This window comes from Stegastes partitus, unplaced genomic scaffold (genome assembly GCF_000690725.1).
Source record: "Stegastes partitus isolate 25-593 unplaced genomic scaffold, Stegastes_partitus-1.0.2 Scaffold218, whole genome shotgun sequence".
Classification (NCBI taxonomy): domain Eukaryota; kingdom Metazoa; phylum Chordata; class Actinopteri; family Pomacentridae; genus Stegastes; species Stegastes partitus.
In genome coordinates this window covers 26,501-48,303 of record NW_007577949.1, presented here as the reverse complement: position 1 = coordinate 48,303, position 21,803 = coordinate 26,501, and the positions used below count along the sequence as shown (strand labels likewise).

The 21,803-nt window shown below is 39.5% G+C and overlaps 1 protein-coding gene across 1 annotated transcript in view; it reads right to left on the bottom strand.

Annotated features, from left to right (window-relative positions):
* Positions 1 to 21,803, bottom strand: part of niban1a (niban apoptosis regulator 1a) — a 63,005-nt gene that overhangs the window by 40,396 nt on the left and 806 nt on the right. Inside the window, exons 2-4 of the mRNA XM_008280992.1 lie at positions 4,874 to 5,004; positions 3,531 to 3,659; positions 3,292 to 3,406 (exon numbers count right to left, since the gene is read on the bottom strand). Of these exons, the coding sequence (XP_008279214.1) occupies positions 3,292 to 3,406; positions 3,531 to 3,659; positions 4,874 to 5,004 (375 nt within the window). The remainder of the gene's footprint in view (positions 1 to 3,291; positions 3,407 to 3,530; positions 3,660 to 4,873; positions 5,005 to 21,803) is intronic.

Genomic DNA, 21,803 nt, shown 5'->3' with positions numbered 1-21,803 from the left:
CTGTCAAAGGTGGCTACTTTGATGAGTCAAAAGTTTGGAATATATTTTGGTCTATAAATTGATTCCATGATTTATTTTTCAACTCAAATTGCTTATTTGTTCTATGCTTTCATTTCAGAATGCAATGACACAATAAACTGAATAATTTTCAGTAAAAAATTGGAAAAAGTGTGGTGTTGTAAAACTTTTGACCGGTAGTGTACATACATACATATACACATATATATACAAAAACACATACACACGTACACATACACATTCACTTGTACAGCATTCACTTAACTTAACAGCATTTGTGAAGTTACCAGTGGCGGAAAGTAACTAAGTACTAGGCTACAATCGCAGACTGTATATTAAAGATGAGCACAGCCACCAGGTTTCAAAGTTAAGCCAGCACAAAGTGCCTTATTCTGGCATTATTTAACAGCCAGCAGAGAGCAACTTCTCTGGTTGCAAAAACCAGTCAGATTGCATAAAAATGAAAAAAAAAAACTATTCTACTTTCCCTTTGATCTGTACCTCATTATGGTCCAATTTAGAGAAAAAATAGATATCAGAGCAGGGTACCTTTTAAGGCAGTGAAACCTTATGATTAACAGGTCACGACTGTACTAGTGTTCATCGTGTCCTGGATGTCTTAGTCAAATTCACCCCTCATTCTGGTTACTTAAGTCTGGTCAAAAGACTCAAGGTTTCAAAACAGATGTCCACAAACCGACAGGTGGCATCACGCGGACTACATCCATCTTTAATGAATAGGCTAGTGCTGATACTGGGACCCTTCTTTTTTGGGAGAAGGTGTGATGGCTCCTACTCTGTTCTTGTCAGTTCTCCTGTTTAGTCGTGTTGTAGGTGCCTAGAGGATGGGAAAGCAGTTGAATGGTTGAATGTGCTCTTAGCTTATAAAGGGTTGGCTTCTGCTCACTTTCTCTCCCTCATTCACTCACCAGGTTGGCAGCCATGCATTCTACAGTCTTTTCTTAGGCTTGTTTACAGCTTACACCACTTGCACACTATCTCTTCCAACATGCACACCCGACACAACTGATCTTTATGCCTCATGATTTTTGTATTTATGTTTATTTGGTTTGTCTGATATATTATTTTGTGATTATGCTAATTGACATATCTCCCAGCTTTGTCATGGTCCTGTGAGCCAGGTTGTGACAATACTGTGATGCTTGAGTGTAAGCAGCATGTTACTGTACTTGTATTATGTTACTGTTGTAGATTGAGCTAGTTTAAAGTACTTTAAATACAGTCTTACTGGGACACCAGATAAACCTGAGGGGGGGAAAAAAAAAAAAGAAAATGAAATTTTTTTTGTTAAACAAATTTGTTTTCAGTTTTTGGACTTTTTCTGCAACCTTCAATTTTTTTAAGAGATATTAGATCATTTGAACCTTTTTTAAAATTAGACCATGTGAGAAGTATAAATAGGAAAAATGAATACTTGATGCAGCTTTAAGGACTTATAAACATCTAGAATTTGATACATACTGCTAAATGGTCATTTAGCATGACCAACTTTGGGTTCAGTGTCTTGCCCAAGCACACTGTAACGTGTGGAGGGCCTGGGATTAAAACGCCAACCTTGTGATTAGTGGACAACCTGCTCAACCACCTGAGCCACAACTGCCTACACTGCCCTTTGTAAGACGTCAGTCAAAAGCTAAAAAGACCCCCAAAGCATAGGCAGGGGACAGTCTTTCACAGGGATAGACAAAGAGACAAATAAGCACACTCACATTCAAGACAGGAAAGGAAAAAAAAAAAAACAGGACTAAAACAGTTCAATGACATCTGCCTTAAGAAGACACAACAACTCATGATGATTGCTTACATTTGCTGTCACCAGTTTTAAAATGCTTCAAGCTCAGAATTTGTAATGTCAACGTGGAGTGTAGATTAATTGGTGATTGTGATGTCTGTAACGAACTAATGACCTGTGCAGGGTGTCTGCCCGCCCCTGCCTTGCTCACTAAGTCAGCTGTTCTGTTTTTCTTCATGATCCTCTACAGCAGGGGTGTCAAATTCATTTTCACCCGGGGCCACATAAGCATTATGTTTGCCCTCAAAGGGTCAGTTGTAATTCTAAGACTGTATAAATAAATAAATGTAACAACTCCTTAACATATGGTTAAATAATTGTCTCTGCATTTGATTGTTATTTATTCTATGTACAACTGTTCCGCATGCCTTTACCTAAAAGTGAAATACATGTAGCAGGGCTTCAGACTAAACTTTTCCAATGGTAGCACTGGTGCTACCAACTTTCTTTGTTGGTCACACCAGCTGATGATTTGGTCTTGGATGCTACATTTTACCGATGTTCCCTAAACGTCTCACATGCTGCTCCGGTAGATGTACCAGGTGTCTGCAGTGCAGCTCCTCTGACAGGTGAACAACTAAACATTTGTTGGAAAACAGTGGAAAGCACGTTCTACACAGATTTGCCCACAATGAAAGGATTTCTATAAGCAGTTTGTTTTTTTGTTTTTTTTTAATGAACGGACTTTTCTACGAGCTGAGCGCATTTTAATGTTTATACCACTGGTCATCATGTTTATATAGTCAAAACTGTGATTGCTGTTAAAATGTGAATCTTCCAGATTGAATGTGGGGATGCTTTTTGTTCCTGACTCAGTCGAGATCTGTCTGTCTGTACCCAAACACTTTTATCATCAGGTGCGTCGGACCTCTCCCTTTCTCACCTCGCTTTTTTGCTTGTTTTTTTTTTGTTTTGTTTTTTAAACACGGTAGGCTATGTATCGTTTTGTCATTGGAACACAGTGTTCTGTTTTACATGTCAGGCAGAGAGAGACTGAGTCAATGTGGAAGAAATATGACCTTTTCCAACCACAACAACTGGAGCAGCAGCTACCTGTGCTGATGGAAGGAACCAGATCAGCCTGATGATCATCATTCACTCACACAATGTGACCACGTGAAACTTTAGCTCACACATGCTCATAAATGATCACATATGAGAACATTTTAGTCTCAGTCTGGAGCCCTGTGTAGGCACATTGCTGTTATTATAGCATAAATTATAAGATTATATTACATTATCTTAAATCAGGTAAATCCCATTAATTTATCAGATTAGGAAACACCCATCTCTCGCGGGCCACATAAAATGACATGACAGGCCGGATTTGGCCCACGGGCCTTGAGTTTGACATATGTGCTCTACAGAATAAAGAGGTTTACTGTAAATGGATGGATGAATCTTTGTTTCCTCTCTTTTAATTCTTAACATATTTAACATTTTTGGGGTATTTTACTCACTAGTATCATCAGGAAAGCATTTTTCCACCATGGCCATGTACTGCTCCTCTGTGGTCAGAACAGTGCCCCCCGTAGGCAGCAGCTTGTGGCGTGGAGGAATCCCTTTAACAAAAGTCTGCCAAACAAGGTAGAAGAGGAGGAAGGAGGAGGAAGACAATGACACAAGACAGGATTGATCATTGAGCTTGTCATGTTGTCACCATATGATTTACTGAAGTCAGTTCCACTGTCATGCTCACCTCCAAGCTGTCATGACACTCCAGGCAGTAGTTGGCTCTCACCACTACATACCTGTCCCTCCACTTCCTGGTGTCGTCAAAGAAAAGAACGCCCTCCTCATACAGCACCTCGCCTTCCTCTGGAGCCTCCTGTCAACACAAAAATCAGAATGATAAACAAGGGGGTTAAAGAGACACTGCATGATTCAAAGAAGCTAAAAACCTGACTTTGAAGAAAATCTGGAGAAGTTGCTTTAAGATCAAGCAGTGACGCCAGAAGGAAATTTTAATCACAAACTTAATTGGCATGTACTGCACTGATGCAGAAGTTGACCCTGTGAGATTCTTTGACGAGACATAATCGATTTATAGAGGTAAAAATTATGAGACTGGCTAAACAGCATGAGCTTCAGGTTCTATTCAGCTTAAGTGAAGGGACATTTCTAATCTACTCTGTTATTGTTTACCTCTTAAAACTTTTTTAACCATGGCTCGTTTTTAAGAGATAATTCCTTTAAAACAAGCATATCGTATTAGATTTTTTTTTTTTTTACAACCAACAAATCTGGACTTTCAGTTAGGTTTAAATTATTAATAATAATAAAAAAAAATATTCTATTCTATTCTAATCTATTCTATTCTGTTAATGTGTACCTATAAATGTATTTATTATATTTGAACTCGTGGTGAACTCATGCTTTTTACTTCCAGGTCTTTTCATAACAAAAAAAGGCCTGCACCAGTCTGTGCAGACAACTGCACACAAAAAAACACATGGGGCAATGTGCCAAGCACAGTGGCTGGACACAGCGTAGAATTTCTGGAGAACTTAGAAGGTCCTAAGTGTGCTCCTTGTATGAAAAGCATGTACAAATCAAAGTCCCATTTGTTTTCCATGCACATGCACAATCTGCGTGCTTGTAGTGTGGACGCTCCCAGATTTGAGTGGATAACAAATTTTGCGTCATGCATAACCTTATGTACATAGAAAGCATGAATTAGCCTTTATGCAGCATCTTCATTTACAGGTGAGTCCTGTCCTGTGTGGATAGATGGGACAAAAGGAGCGATAATGACCCTTGTATCCGTTTTTTTTTGTTGTTGTTGTTATTTCTTATTCATTTCTTTCATTTGCTCTTGTTTTCTGTCAGTGGAAGCTTAGAGAAAGTACTTTTTGGATGACAAACATGTTTAAATTGCCGCTTTCTTTAAAACATGACACTTAAAGAATCTCTGTTTACCTCTGACACAGCTGGCTAACATTACAGATGCCTGCAAAAATGTTGCTTGATACAGTTATTTTGCCAAGTTACAACCACACTTTAGACTCACCAAACCAAATTTAAAAAACAAAAATTGCATACCCTCTGTTTGAGCAGTTGTGTGATCTTCTGTTTGTGTTGTTCCAGGTCATCTTCTACCTGAGAGAACCAAGCAACGGAGAATTGCTTCGTGTAGTATGGACTGAACTCTTTCAACTCAGCCTCAGCCTGGCCTGCACCAACACAGAAGAGGAAGAGAATTATTATTATATCACTTATTAAACTAAAAGCACCAATGTCTTGAGAATGGGAGGTAAATACTGAACACTGAAGTTTTCCCTGGAGGCCTGGTGGTCAAATTAAAGACCAACAATAAGCAGAAGGCTCAAAAACAAACCATCAGGTGCAGACGAGGAGGAAAGCAGCATTTACAGGTCCCATTTGATGAAAATCCATTTTTATTGTGTTTTGTGTGTTCTATGAATTTGGAGGTATATGATAAATACTGTGAAAATATGAAAACACTTACTTATGCCATGTTCCTAGCTCCATCACAACCAAATAGCCTCCCAGCATTACAAGGGAGTAAAAAATGTGTCCAGTCACTACAGAGAGACAGCAACAAATCATTGTTGAGCGAAAGCGTTGCCCTCTCACAGCCCTCTTCTTCTGAGGTGAGCCATTCTCAATGAGAAGCTGCCTCGCAGTCAGCCACATTTATTTAGTCACTAGAGCCACTTCTGCTAACTCTCAGGATCTTAGCCACAAGCAAATCCACTTAGGAACCACTTGTTTAAGTGATTTATAAAATAGGAATGGTAAACCTTCTTTGGTTCAAGCTTCCCCAATGTGGGGATGCTTCTTTTCCCTGTAACTGTTGAGTTGAGTCGGCTAGAAAACAAAAAAAATATTTTGGGTGCCATCTTAGGTCTTGAATTTGGAAGTTCCAAGTTGTATGTGGAAACTACCAACCCTGTCCTCAAAAAACCAAAGACTACTGGACTACATGACTACAGACTCACTGCATTGACCTCCTGGTGATGAAGACATTTAAGCACCTTGTGTTATCCCACCTCAAATCCATTACAGACCCACTCTTGGACCCAATGTAGTTCATGCTGTCAACATAGCTCTACACTTCATCCTTCAGCATGTGAACTCTGCAGGAACCTACATTAGGATCCTTTTGTGGATTTCAGCACTGCTCTTATTACAATTGTCCCTAAAACAAATGATTAGCTAAAGGTTTCCTGCAAATAGCTAGAGTAATGAATTAACTGGTTAGCTCAAAGTCAGTGACTGAATATAGCTGAATTTGGGGCGCCGCTATAGCTCACCTGGTTGAGCTGGTGTCCCATATACAGGGGCTATAGTCCCTGACGCAGAGGTCATGAGTTCAAATCCTGCTCATCTCTCTGTCTCTCTCTCACTGCACTTTCAAATAAACGCAAAAAGGCGTAAAAAAAAAAAAAAAAATTATTTAAATAAATGTAGCTAAATTTAATAAATAAAGCTAAAAGCAACTAAGAAATGTTTTAGACAGTTAATGCTAGTAAAATTAATAAACAATTTCAGCAGTTTATGTCGGATAGCAAGGCTGTCGGCTTGTGAAGACAGAGGTCTACATAAGGAGGGCTTGATGTTTTAAGGGCAATTTGTTGTTAATTATTGTTCATAGTTGTTATAATAACTAGTAGGACTGATCTGAAAAGCACTTTCTGGTCTTTGGATATTCAGGCCCAATTAATGATGAATATCTGAATATATTCCGCGCGGTCGGGGGGACACTTCCACCCCGGTGGGGGCGCTCCAATGGGGTGGAAGTGGCTGGAACGCAAATGGTTGTAAAGACGATAAGGGGATGCACTTCTGAAGATTTCTGCATTCACAATAATCTTAACACAGAGAAGAAAATATGAGCTTGCTGTTACACTTGTATTATTCTTGTCTTCCTCTGCTCTGGGACATGACATGAAGTCTTCTTCCATCCCAGGTAACATCACACAGTGCCTGAGGTGACAGCTGCATCCTTTAGACTGAATGTAATCTCTATCCAGACTCCAAATATCCAGTCAGATTCTGTCCAAGTACCCAAAACCACTAAGCCATCAACTTGATCTCTTTCACTTTCTGCTCTCCTGAGGCCCTCTTGTGGTTTGTCAGCTTCTGGCTTCTGGCAGTGCACTTACATGTGCTCTGAGATGGGGGAGGGGTGGAGGTGAGGGTGAGGAATGCATTAAATGAGTACTTACGCAGCCTTAATAGCTCAATATCCACAAACTATTAAAGGTAATTCTCAGTGACACATCCTCCACTTGATGGATAAACATGCCTAAGCATGCCACCGTGGTTTATTGTCTTCCTCACAGTACCGTCAGTGTTAATGTCAGAATGGATCGCTCTGTCATTATGGTTCCGGATAGCAGCAGGCCTTGGAACAGGATGATTTTTATGCTAAATTTTTTTCACTAGAATAAACAAAATCCTTCATTTTTACCTTAAAATTCTATTAATTTAGCTGTGAAAATGCAATCAGAACATTTTAAAGTTAGATTTTAAGGGGATGGGCTGCAAGGTGGCGCAGTTGGTTAGCACTGTTGCCTTGCAGCTAGTCCAAAAACATGTTGAGGTTAATTGGTGATTCTAAATTGTCCGTAGGTGTGAATGTGAGTGTGCTTGGTTGTCTGTCTCTGAGTGTATCCCTGTGATAGACTGGCGACCTGTCCAGGGTGTCCCCTGCCTTCACCCTAAATCAGCTGGGATAGGCTCCAACCCCCCCCCCCCCCCCCCCCCCCCCCCCCCCCCCCCCCCGCGACCCTCGTGAGGATTAAGTGGTGTATAGATAATGGATGGATTATAGAAATGACTGAAAATGACACAGACCTTGAACGCAAAGCAAAATCCTCAATCAGTCAAGAATGAACATGTCAAATATTCAAACTGCGTTTTTAACATTAGGATGTTTTAAAGTGTTAGCTTGTGCCCTTTTTTCAAATGGTGCCATCAAATATTTAGACATATATTCTGAGGTAAATTGAGGAATTAAAGAAGGTATAAGTAACAATGTGGCTGTTCTGCATCAGAAGCTGCAGTTTGAATCTGCTAAATGGGGTATCTCAGGGGACTAACTTGTTTTTTCCTCAGTCCTAAACAATGCAGCGTGTAAAGGCTAGTCCTGTCTCTTGTTACCCCGCTGACCTTGACACGGCCTTCTCCTTGCTGATCAGCAAATCAGATTGGATATCCTGCTTCCAGTTGCGGGAAGTTAGTTTCCACATTCTGACCAATAAAAGATGCTCGTCATGATACTGGTGAATAGTGCTGAGCAGCCATTGATGCATCCACAACAATAACTGGACAGACATCAAATTTTGTGTGGATTTTTGAGGAGAGAATTTAAAAGGGTTCATCCATCTCCACTGGATTTGGCAATTTGATTCGATTAAAAAGTGTTTTGCAACACTAAAGCACAATTTCAACTAGAATGGGCCGGTGTTATATACATTATACTGGCCTCATTTGAAGGATATGTCCATCAAAATACCAAAGAAATGAAACCAATTACCACTGCAGGAACTTTTCTCTAAAACCTTTTGAACCTTGTAATTGTATTTGAGAAACCAGAGCCTATAAAGTTTAAGAGGGATCATTTTACCCTCCAAAACGTTCCTGCTCAGGGGGCAGAACTTCCAAAAGTAAACAAACTGAACTGTTGTGCTTGCTTTGCTGAAAATTGGTGATTAGTTGATTACTCTCCCATTTTGTCCCAGCAGTTTTTCATAAGAAGCAACTGCAAATATTTTTGATTTGGTTTTTATATATTATGCTTTAATACAAAGTAAGCTACAGAAAAGGTCTAATGGTGGGTGCCCCTATAGCTCACCTAGTTGTGGGTTCAACTCCCGCTCACAACCTTTTGCTGCAGGTCCTTTCCTGTCTATCTCTACTGCTCTAAAAAAAAAAATTTTTTTAAAGGCAAAAGCCCCAAAAACATATATTTTTAAAAAAGAAAGAAAAGAAAAGGTCTAATGGTAGATGGATTGATGTCACAGCCTGATGGAATTTGAAAGGATGATCTTCCACCAAAAGGTCTACCTTTAATTTCAGTCAAGGTTGTCATTCATTTCTAGTGCTGTGCACTCAAAAGTTACAGTAAAACAACCATCACGTTTTGATATGTCAGGCTACTGTCTAATGTTTGTGGAGCTTTAGACTGCAACAGAAACACATTACAAAGAGCTTAAGGTACTTTGTCCATAACACTGGCAAAAGTCGATGTGCCAGAGAAACTAGTAAGGTAACTAAACCTTTCTTTCGTATTTCCATGCATTCTTATTAACAAAATATCTCAAATAAAAAGCCATGTAGAGGAAGGCTAGGCAAATGTTTTCATGTTCCCTTCTCTGAGGCATGTGTTGCCTTCTAAAACGATCCCACACATCGGATTTCCTGCACAACATGTGTAATTACTACCTAACACCTGCAGGCCCCTGGGATAACAATAATGTCTATCCGTGACTGACTGGGTGACTTCCTGTGGAGTTGACTTTTGTTTTTTGCTGTGACCAATGTATCAATCAAAACTTGGTCAACTATGACTCATCTGCTAACATTTTGTCAAAAATTAGGGGCAGCCATAAATGTAACCTCCGCAAATGCCCAGAAACAATTCCTTCATTTGAAAGTTAACCGGTCTGCATCTCCAAAGACTTTCCAGTACAACACCTTGTCCTCCACGGATGCTGAAACAAAGATTGCTTATGTAACTGACTGAGCAGTGATACAAACTATAGCTTGCTGTTCTACACAACAGCATCCAGTCAGGTTAGAGGTTAACCTTCTTCCAATAAAGGAGAAGCTGTGAGTCACTTAGGACAGGACAAAAAAAAAATCACAGGAAGGTTTCATCTGGGCAAGTTTCCCTCCACTGCACCTGCAGATACAAACTTTGACAGGAAGGTATTTTATTTGTCCGCTTTTAGTCTTTAACAGACACAGCAGTTTTAACTGCCGGCTGGTGAACAGACACAAGTTCTCTGTTAAAACTCAGGGTGGAGGAGGAACACCTTCTTAAGTTCATCTCGGCTCAGGTTGCTTGAAGATGATTTGAATGGCTGTGACGTCAGTCCTCATCTACACGCTCTGCTGCTGTTTATGCAAAAGATCTGCAGCCACTGCTTAATATATTCTCTTTTTGTTTAAATGGTTATGCAAACCCAGAAAAGTGCTTTTGAAAAGAGAAGCTGTGTCAGGCTGAACTTTCAGATGGCCTTTAACAAGTTTAAATACAAAATATTTTTCTAAATAGGGGCTCTTAAAGCTGAGGATTTCTGTTGGAGTTGTATATCGTAAATCAAATGACAGTTGTCTAATCTGAGTGATTACAGGATTTTTATTCCCATATTTAGGCACTCTTGACCTCAGGGCGGGTGGCATGGTGTCTGTATTTAGAGTTTTTTGGGGGGAAAAAGCTTTTATTAAATAGTCTTTTATATGGTTTAGAAATGCTATGCTTTCTTTTTCCTTCACTCTTTGTATTGCTATTTGTGGGATTTGGGGGGATTTTGTATTAACCTTTCTATGCTCCATTAAAATTATCATATATATATCATTCTTAGACACAATAACTTATTGCAATTACAGTTATTCACAAATATTTAGCCACTGCAAAAACAGCCTCTATTCAGAGGGTAAACTGTACAGCATATCACAAAAAAGGAAATACTATTTTGTATACACTGTGTTGTAAGGTTAATATCCAGCACTAATTAAACAAAACACTAATACAATTCACATAACCCAGTTATTGCATTGGCGCTGCTTTTGATTGAAAATTACAGATATAAAAACAGCACAAAATAGTAACATATTCACACGCAGACTAATCCTGGGCAGTCACGGAGCCACATTAACCACAGACTCCATTTATGTTTATAGCATTATTGTCACATTACGCTCACAATTGAAATATTTTTGGTTACAGTCAAATAAAACAAGTTCTCAGGTTTTGGTCTCGTTACCAATTGGCATTCCATGAATGTATGCCCACCCATTTCTCTGTGAACCTGCCAGTTTCATTCAGACCTAACACACATAAAAATAACTTTTAAGTTTTTAAACACATTTTGTCGCAACCTTTGCATACATGGGTGGGGATATTGGGATATTGATACCACCTACATAGTCAAAGCGAAGCCTAAAATAATATCATATAAAGTCCTCCAGTAATTCATTATGTATAGCCACTGTGCGCGCCATGGAAGCTTACCCCGCATGCATTCATATGTGCAATCAAAGTTTACAATTGACCTGAAGCTTGAAGCAAACCTGCATATGACTACAACCCACAAAAACATTTTTTTATTGAGTCTTACAGCTGACTTACAATTACACAGACAAGTGTGTTTTTGTCCCAACAAAGATTTCGAGCTTCAGCTGACGGCCTGCCTGTGGATCAGCTGGTTACAAACAGTGATGATACCTGAATATCTGACGGCATGCAGTTTGCTACTCTTGTTACACCTGCTGCACATGAACAAGATCATGAAAACTGAAGAGCCACACCTATAGACTAATTTGGGTTGCAGGTGTAAGTAGAGCAGCCACTGAAAACCCAAAGAATAATATTGAAGTGTGTGCAAAGGATTTCATTTTTTAGCCAAAAAAAAAAAAACACTCAAGAAGTAATGTTCAATAGGCTGTGTTAAGTAGTAACGTAGACAACAATCTTTTTAGGCGGTATGGACAGGGGTCTATCCTTACCCGGAATGTTTCTTGGTATGTGAACTATCGGTTTGTGCGCAGCAGAGTGATGCAAAAGCTTGACTGCAAATTCCAGTTTCACTGGAGAAACCTGTTCAACCACAGTCATCATTAATAACGTCAAAAGACAGAACATAAAACAACCTGCCTTTAAACACACACACAGGTTTCTCTGCTTATGCTTAAGATGTCTATGCTTTAATTGAAGAACAACAAAGACCAGTTTAATCTTTAGTCTTTAGTCCTCCAAATCTATGAGTCATTCATAGAATTGTTCAGGAATGGTCAGGAACAAAACAGGCAAAAAACATTTTTTTATTAGTTTCCAAATCTGGGAATGTACTGAGAACTAACCTCAAACAAACATATGCATGCTTGTGTCTCGAGGTGAAAAAGTATCCCACTCTCCCTCCACTGCAGTCCCTGTACAACAGAGTAAACCTAGCTTTGCTCAACACATGCATCTGCAAAGCTTCTGGTTTCTCTTGATTCTAATTACTTATTATACTTTTATACTGTTTGTTTGTACTGCCATTTGGTGTGAAGTCTGTTGAGGTGCTTCAGCATGACAATAACAATAACAATAATAATAATAATAATAATAATAATAAACTTTATTTATATAGCAATCCCAAAGATCTTTCAGGTCTGTAACACACACACACACACACAATGTAAAAGAGAATTTTGCATCAAATAAAATTAATTAATCACCAGTTAGAAATTTTAAGTGGACTGTGCCCGGCAGTGTATGAAAGCATCTGTGTGGCTGTCTGATGGTGTGTGGAGGACTAACATGCCAGTACATGTCATTCACATTTTTACACACAGTCAAACATGCAAACACAAAAGTAAGTGGACAAGAATGCAGGGCAGTTTGTAACTTACACACAGAACAATTCAGCATTCAGGCCTCAGTAATAAAATACACTTTGAGGAATTCTACCAAACAGTGGAATAAACAGAGAGGAGCTTCTGTGTCAACAGTCAGGAAATACCTGAGACATAAAGCAAGTTATTGCAAAGCAGAAAAATGTCAAAGACTCAGAGTGTGAGTGAAGAGGAGGGGTGCGTGCATGTCACTGGCAGAAATATGCAAGTGAGACCACAGCGTGTTTCAGCTCAGCTCCATAGTTCAGGGCAAATAGTAACACAGCATGGAAAACACAATGCAATATTACTATTTAGTTTTACATGATTTATTCCTCAAATGTTTTGAGGCTGATTCCTACTTATTTAAAGCTTATTTAAACTTATTTAAAGCCTCCCAGCACTAGTTGGGTGCATTTCTAATGGATTTTACATACCTCTGTTAAAAGCCTAATAGGTAGCTTCTCATGCACACATAACAAACCTATGGTTAATGGATTCAAATGAATGAAATGAATGGATGGATGGATGTTTCTCGACTGTAGGAGGAAGCCGGAGAACCCAGAGAGGACCCACGCTGTACAGGGAGAATATGCAAACTCCACGCAGAAAGATCCTGGGCATCCTAACGGGATGAACCGGGGATCTTCTAGCTGCAAGGCGACGGTGTTAACCACCGAGCCACTATGTAGCCCCTGAATCAAACAACTTACCTTTCATTGTTGAATCAGTCAGGGTTAAGGTCAGTTCTCTTTTTTTGTTGTTTTATTTTGACTACTCATATCAGTCTCCTTGAATGGCATTTGCCCAGCATGATAGGTGCTTTAGATGATGTTGGACCACTGATTGTAAGACTCCTTAGTCTGTCAGTCTTAAAAAAAAAAAAAAAAGGGTAGTTTGCTACAAAATTAAAATAAAATTTATTCTGGTTGTTTTGTAGACAATGGCAAAATATAAGTCAATGTACCTTTATTAAAAATAAGAATACAAATTTGGAAAGCAATATTAATATAAAACAACAAATAAATGATGACAACATATTTTGGTCATTTAATTGACGATTTCTGCATTTTGTCTGTTTTCAGTGTGGTAGGTAACAAAGTGCATTTTGGAAATGTGACACGCATGCATCTCAAGAGTCACACTACTAATGACAGAACTACTCTTGCACAACTCACTTCAGTAACATACCTCTCCCAGTCGATAGGTTTTGCTGTGCTGATGTGATTTCGGACTGCTGAAGCTTATAGGGAATCCAAATGTTTTGGATTGTTGGGTGTTTCTGTCTCTGCCTTTGTGAAGCGCTATGAGATGACTTGTTGTTGTAAATATGCGCTATACAAATAAAACTGAATTGAATTGAATTGAATTGAATTGAATTTCCCTTACATTAAAGAAACAACTCACAACTCACACACCCTGGTTATTGAAGCAATGGAGCTGCTTCAGATGGGTGTTGCTGATTGTGAGCTTTTCTTAAACAATCATAAATTCATCAATCTGTCACTGAGTTTACGAGCTGCAGAGCCTGTTTGACACTTGCATCACACCTAGATGACAGAAAGTGAGAATGTAAATGTCACAACAACATTTTTGCCCACATTCTTTACGTTAACCCACAAAACGCCTGCATCCAGACATGGGTTTTAGATGAAAACTACTGCTGGAATTACTGACTGAAGCTGCAAACAGTGATTTTGATCATCAAAGTTGGACTGGATGGGCACTGAAGTGTTTGTTCCTCTCTAAGCTCTACCCAGCCACAGAAAACTTATGAACATCGTGCAGTAAAGCAAAAAATGAGCCTGATGTTAAACACACATAGCTGCATACAGCACAGGGAAAGCATGCAACATGTGCCATGTCTGCTAATCTGCACTGTAGGCTGGAGCATTGCACAAAATTGTTGGTGCATGGATATGATACTGTGTGTCAAGAAATAGTTCCAATTATTATGCTTCTACACTAGTTGACACCAATGAAATTCCAGAAGGAATCAACAGCAATTTTCACTTTTAAAAAAAATGCTGCACATGTTTTGTGCCAACAGAGACACACAAAGTACGTCAGTATACACAAGGTAACATTAGCCTTTCTGACCGCAACTCACACTAAAACACCAACAGTAACATTTCAGCATGCGAAAGTTGTCATGACATGTTGTTAATACGAAGTTACAACTCAAACTCTCTCACCTTGAATCTAAGTTTGAAGTGTTTCTTTTTGTTCTAACACAGGTTTTTGGTTGCCTATAGAGTGTTCATCACCATGAACTTAACCACTGCTCTGGACGGAAACCAAAATGTTGTCATATGTGACCTTTTTTTGAGTGTGCCAGTTAAAATTTCACGTGGGCGCATTGTGAGAGGGAATGATGATCATTAGGCTGATCTGGTTCCTTCAGTCAGCTCAGGTAGCTGCTGCTCCAGATACTGTGGTTGGAAATAGTCATATTTCTTCCACATTGACTCAGTCTCTCTCTCTGCCTGATGGGTAAAACAGTCAGTTTCACTGTTACTGTGTTCCAATGATAAAACGATATGACTGATTATGTTAAAAATAAATAAATAAATAAATAAACAAATAAAAGGTGAGAGGAGGAGAAGGAGAGGTCTGACACACCTGATAATAAAAGTGTTCAGGTGCAGGCAGATAGATCTCAACTGAGTCAGTCAGGAACAAAAAGTAGCCTCACATTCAATCTGGAAGGTTCAAATTTTAACAGCCATCACAATTTTGACTATAAAAACATGATGGCTAGTGGTATGGACATTTAAAATGCGCTCCACTTGTATTAAAGTCTGTTCATCAAAAACGCTGCTAATAGAAAACTTTTTAACTTGGGCAAACTTGTGTAGAACGAGCTTTCCACTGTTCTCCAATTAATGTCTTGTTAGTTGTCACAGGTGCTGCACTGCAGCCACCTGGTAGCATCTACCGGAGCAGCATGTGAGGCGTTCAGGGAACATCAGTAAGATGTAGCATCCACCCATTTGCATTTTTAGCAATTGATTAGCCTGTGTTCAGTTAATGACTAATATCAGAAGAGGATTGGTCACAAAAATAAATACATTTTCAGATTAAGACATTTTATAAATATCAAGTCTGGTATCAGGGCTGCAAGGTGGCTCGGTGGTTCGCAGCAAGAAGGCCGACGGTTCCCGTCCTGGTGAGGACACCTGGGATCTTTCTGCATGGAGTTTGCATGTTCTCCCCATGCACCGTGGGTTCTCTCCAGGTTCTCCGGCTTCCTCCCACACAGTCCAAAAACATGTTGAGGTTAATTGGTGATTCTAAATTGTCCGTAGGTGTGAATGTGAGTGTGCTTGGTTGTCTGTCTCTAAGTGTGGCCCTGTGATAGACTGGCGACCTGTCGAGGGTGTCCCCTGCCTTCACCCTACGTCAGCTGGGATAGACTCCAACCCCCCGCAACCCTAGTGAGGATTAAGCGGTGTACAGATAATGGATGGATGGAAGTCTTGTATCACTGAAAATCAATGCAACATAACTAAGTTATGCAAAAAAAAGCTATTCATCATCATGTACAGTGGATTAATAGCTGTGGCAATGCTGAACCAAAATTAGGGGGGGTGACCAAATCATCAGCTGGTGCGACCAACAAAGAAAGTTAGTAGCACCAGTGCTACCACTGAAAAAAGTTAGTCTGGAGCCCTGCCTTAAGCACAAAATTCATACTCTGTTCTGACTGTCAGTTCAATTTCAATTCAATTCAATTTTGTTTGTATAGTGCAGTGTACAACACATGTTATCACACAGCACTTAACATAGTAAGGTACAGACCTTACAAATTCAACAGAGAACCCAACAATCCAAAGTAGCCTTTAGACCTCCTCTGAGCAAGCGGTTGGCAACGGTGGCAAGGAATATGTCTCCCTGTGATCACGGTGAAACCTTGACGTTTTATTTGACATCACCATGGGGTCAGAATTAAGTCCAATATTTTTCGTTATATGAGTGAGTAAATTATTGACATTCCAATTAGGCTTAGCTTTACTTTGTGTTTAGGAATTATGTGCAAACATAAGCATGCTAACACTCACAATTCTGACAATCAATGTACGCCCCTGCATTCTACTCATGTTCGCATTTAGCTCAAAGCACCACTGTGTCCAAATACAGCTTCAGAGGGCTGCTAGCAAATCTGTATTGTTCCATTTTTTTTATATATATAGATTTTTTAAAAGTTAGTCATTTTTAGGAGGCATCGTGTATAAGAGTTTGAACACAAAGGTTGCATTAATATAGTGGCAAATATTTCAATGTAACGACATTCTGGCATCTTTAGCAGAGAATGGAGTCACACCCTTTGTATTTGTGTAACACTCCCATTATTCTTAGTGGTACGCTATGGCAGGCCATTCAGCCATTTGGGCATGTTCGTGCATGTGAGTCCCTCCTTTTGAAACTATTGGTCCTCCCTACATTTATGAACAGAGAGTAACCTGCAGCATGGGTTAATGATTGTGACTGGACTATTGTTGAGGTGTTGTTTTTACTTACATACACAAACTTTTTGTTGTGGCTGTCAATGAAAGTAAGGGGAGAGAGTTGGTGCAGACTACTTTCCCGTTTATTTAGGTCTGAGATCCTTTTGCTCTTGCAACAACCAGGGGTTCTAAATGTTGTATAGAGCGCCTTTAAATAAAACTACTTTACTGATGTTTAAAGGTGAATTTTATAGTTAAAGCCAGTTGAAGCTAACCAGAGCTAACAGCTTTGCCCAGAAAAGTTAGTCTGACACAGGTGGACTAACAGTTTCCCCCTTCTTTCAGTCTTTCTGCTAAGCTATCAGTGTCCTGACCCTAGCACTGTGCAATTGATTTTGAAAAGAGTTTGTGTATAATGACACTTGTAATAAATCAAACCAAAACTGAATTTAAGCAGACTGACTATATATCAACAAAAAAAAGCCAAGGCCCCTTAACACTATGCGACAGGAGTGTCTGAGATGCAGGTTGGAAAATGAAAAATGGTCAAATCTGTCACTCCAACACCCTTGGTTCTAGGTCTCACTGTGACACATGTCAACTGACAGCCAACTTAAAGCTTTGGCATCCAAAGACAACTTGCAGTAAAGTTTGGGCAGTCTCCATAACAATGGATCTTTTCCCTTTTATTTAAGACAGACCTACTGATATCATCATACTCTGTACCTCAGGGCCTTAATATTTTAAGGTTCCTGACAGGAAGCAACTTTTCAGGCCCTTTTTTTCAGTGGTGGAAATATGCAGAATGGTTCCAGTTTAGGTTATCAAATCAGAACAGAGCCGACTTTGTGTTGATGCAGCTACAACCCATGTCAACAATAACCCATTTGGCAAAACACTATATTGGTCAATTAAATACCCGCAGCTACACACTCCTGATAAGAGCCGATCACTTCGGGACATACATATGGTGTTCCTATTATTTACCTCAAAATCACCGCAATGAAAAAAGAATTTTATGGCTGTGAGAATTTTCGAAAATTGTAAGGTTTTATCTGTGAGTATTTCAATGCTGTGCAGGGTTTGATAAACTTCTATAAATTATCTGTTACTCAAACTGGACTTCCTGGATCAGTATCTTAAAACCCACACCCATCCATAAAACTTGAAAACACATTACGTTGGTGTATCACACAATTAGAAATACCGCATATTTGCATTTTACTTCATCACACATTGACACTGATGCATGGAGGACAAACATTAGTCAGAAAAACTGCTCTACGGCATCAAAGAACTAATCTTGTTTGAAACTGGACTGGACAACATCAAAAAATGTACTGCGTCAGGATCACTTCACCCAACCTAACCCTAAAAACTACCATCAAATACGTAACAAACTCCTATCCCCCACCCTACAAACATATCTTACTGCTGCACGCTGACAGACTGGAATGTCTTTCATGAGAAATGGATGCACAGTGTCACCGCTTTAGCCTCAGCGTCTGAGTCTTAGCCCTCCATTAAATGGCAGCCAGGAAAAACTGACAAGGCAAACATGAAAGCACAGACATGTTTTAGTGTCTGCAGACTGAGGCCACGAAAGGCTTTTACAGAGATACAACATGAGCTGCAGGAGACTAAAAAGCACACAAAGGATCCTGTTTAATGAGTCTGAATGCATCTTCCTCCAACCTTATGTACCATATACAGAGAATTATTTATTGAATTTTTTTGCTGTATGTTACCAGTGGCAACAAAAACAAGCTGATTTCAGAAGAACTTGGATGCATGTACATGACACATTTGGGCAAAGGATCGATTGCTTTACTTTTCCATTCCGACTGTGAACGAATGAGACTGTGCCCTGTAACCACAGCAACAGCAGAGGCAATACAACCAGGGTCAACATCTAAAACCAATTTTCATGAGCATTACTTATTTGGAGAAAATATAAGACTGAAGTCTAAAACTGTAATTTGGGGGATTTTCATCAGTTTTGTCCTCGTTATTATAGTTGCCCTGATCAGGGGGGACTGTAGAGAAATCGGTCCTGTCTGTGTGTCTGTCTGTCCGTGTGTCTGGGAACAGTCTGTAGCTCGAGTGCTAAGGTCCAACAAGTAGATATATTACTGGTGAGCTCTCCTCTGAATGATTAGATTTTGGGGTCAATCAGTGAAAACATAGCTCTGTTATAGCTCAAAAGCCATTTTTACAAAAATGCTGGCCATCAGGGACAACTATATCCCTCTACTGAGGGCTTCTAGTTTTCTATTGTTAATACCTTTTCTTGGATTTCTTCACTTTATTTTGTTTACATTATATATTTAGGTTTTTTGTTTGTTTTTGTTTTTTTTACCAGAAAACAACATGACTTTGGTTTTGTCATCATTTAGCACAAGTCTGAGGTGTAACAGATGTGACTGGATGATGTCAAATGCTGACTGCAGATATTTAAAAGCCAAGGCAACAGTACTTGCACAACAGTAAATGATGGTGTCATCAGCATAAAGATGAACAGATGCATTTATGTTATGACCCAGGTTGTTAGTCTTCTGCCCTCAGCTAAATGTGACTATTTAGCCTATGTAGCGAGCTTAACATAAATGGCCTCAGAAAGCACTCGGGAGACGGTGTTGAATTCTTAAAGCTTTACTGATGTACCATTTGTGATTTTGTAAAACTGCAACAGAAACAGAATAATAATAATTCAGTCTCCATATAAATGTATACATAACACATTCCATTTCAATGCCACATGTAAATAACCAATCCAAAGCCATGACATTAGTGACATCGTAAGTAATACAACATGCCAAATGCTATATATGAACGCATTTCATGCTAACAGGCAAACGAGGAGCTAACAGCTATCTTAGTGTGTTTAAGTAGCAAACTCACTGTACAGACAGCAACCACTTCACACTAAAATGCACCAACAATCAGTCCTTTCATACCATACTTACAGATTACACCATACTAAGAGCAGCAGATGCAGGAATCGGCAGAGACATTGGACATGGGACCTTTCCCTCTAAATGCTCGGACAAAATGCCACTCTCTTTGCTAATACAAGCTTGCTTGCTGCTTCCGCTATACAACCACTAGATGACAGTGTTTGCTACAAAACAGACTAAGATGAGTTAACCTATTAAAGGTACATTTACTAGATTAATTAAAAAATAAATGACTATACACTGTTATACAGCAAACTTGTAATGCAAAACATATTCTCAGAACTAGTGTGAAGGGCAGAACAGTTAGTATAAATAGCAAAAAGAGTGGGTCCTAAGACAGAACCTTGTGGCACACCTTAAGTACCATTAAGAAAGCTGGAGGAAAGACCCTTGAACTGCAAACATTGCTTAGGAATACAGAGATAGTTTGAGAACCAGCTTGATCTGATAGGTCTATATCTGACAGCTTCTGACATAAAATCTTGTGGTCAACGGTATCAAATGCCTTGCATAAATCAATGAAAAGTGCAGCACAATAATTCTTAGTGTCCAAGACTTCCACAACATCATGGTCTGTAATTGTTCACCAGAATAGGATCACCACCTTTCAATAGGGGGAGTACAAAAGCAGATGTCCAAACATCAGGAAAATGTTGTTTTGCACAGAAAGATTGAAAATATGTGCTATGAGCTCAGCTATAATGTTCGCTGCCAGGTACTTATCGTCTGGCCCATAAAAGCCTTACTGATCTCCCTGACAGAGAAGGGGGTGAAAAAGAAAGTCTGCTTGTTGCAGACATGACTTGTGGGAGAAAATTTGGCTGATTTACCAGCAGATACTCTGTTGAACAAGGAGCCAAATTCAATAAAGTGTTTGTTAAAACAATTAAGCATCTCAGATTTACTTGACACAGAGACAGAGTCAATAATTAATTGAGGACAGTTCTGATGAGAGGGAGGTGGCAGAGAGAGATTTTATAGTTTGCTAAAATCTCTGTGATTATTTAGAATTTTTGTGGTCTGAGATAGGTAGTAATCACGTTTTGTTTTTTTAAATGAAAGCAGTACAACAGGGGGGAGGGCAGTGGCAGGTATTCGGATCTCAAAATTGCTATCCAGATTACACAACAGTCCTTTGTGTAAGAAGCCAGAAGCTGGAAGCCTGCCTTCGCACAGCTCTGTCCAGGTACAGTAGCCAAACACTGTATTTCCACTTCACCTTGCAGGGTCACTGCAGCAGGTCTTCCCCCAATAACAACGAACGACAGACTACCTTCCAAAAAATAAAATAAAACTAGATATTTTGCTGCTGCATGCACAAATTTTCAGGTTTTTCCCAACTTCAATGGGGTTGTTTGTCTTTGCCATGGTTAGTTGATGGGCTACACACTAGCAAGACTATATATGTTTTACAGTCTGTGCAGCTACGAGTGGCCAAGGACAAAACATTGCTGATGATACCCTGTTAGCTGAAGAGTTGGAAATATTGCTACTACCTAAGGTAATAGTACTGCTACTCAGCATCAGAACTAGCCACACAGTTTAGCTTAGCACCAAAAAGCACAATTGTTGACAGTCTTCTGTGAGAAGCAAGAAGAGGTTTTTGAATAAAAGCCAACACCATGTCTATTAATGAGGGGGAGGGTCCCCAGCCCTCCTGACACAGATGACACCATGCCCATTAGCCAGGGTTTGGTAATGGTATTTGAGTTTCTGATGATGTCATGCAGAAGGCGTGAGAGAGAACACCTGGGCGCCACCAGCAGCACATACCTGTCATCATTCATGTACAATGGGAGGAATTTGTTCATCTTTATATATTGGTACAAACTGTATCAAAGATGGTTATTGGCCAAAAGGAAGTTCTATGGACATGCACTGATTGTTCTTCAGTGACCCAAACGTTCATCTCATTGATTTGAATCTGAGTTATAGGAACTGTGAAAACTGAATGAGGAACAATAGAGAGACCCGGGTTTTCAGTGAAGCTGGCCT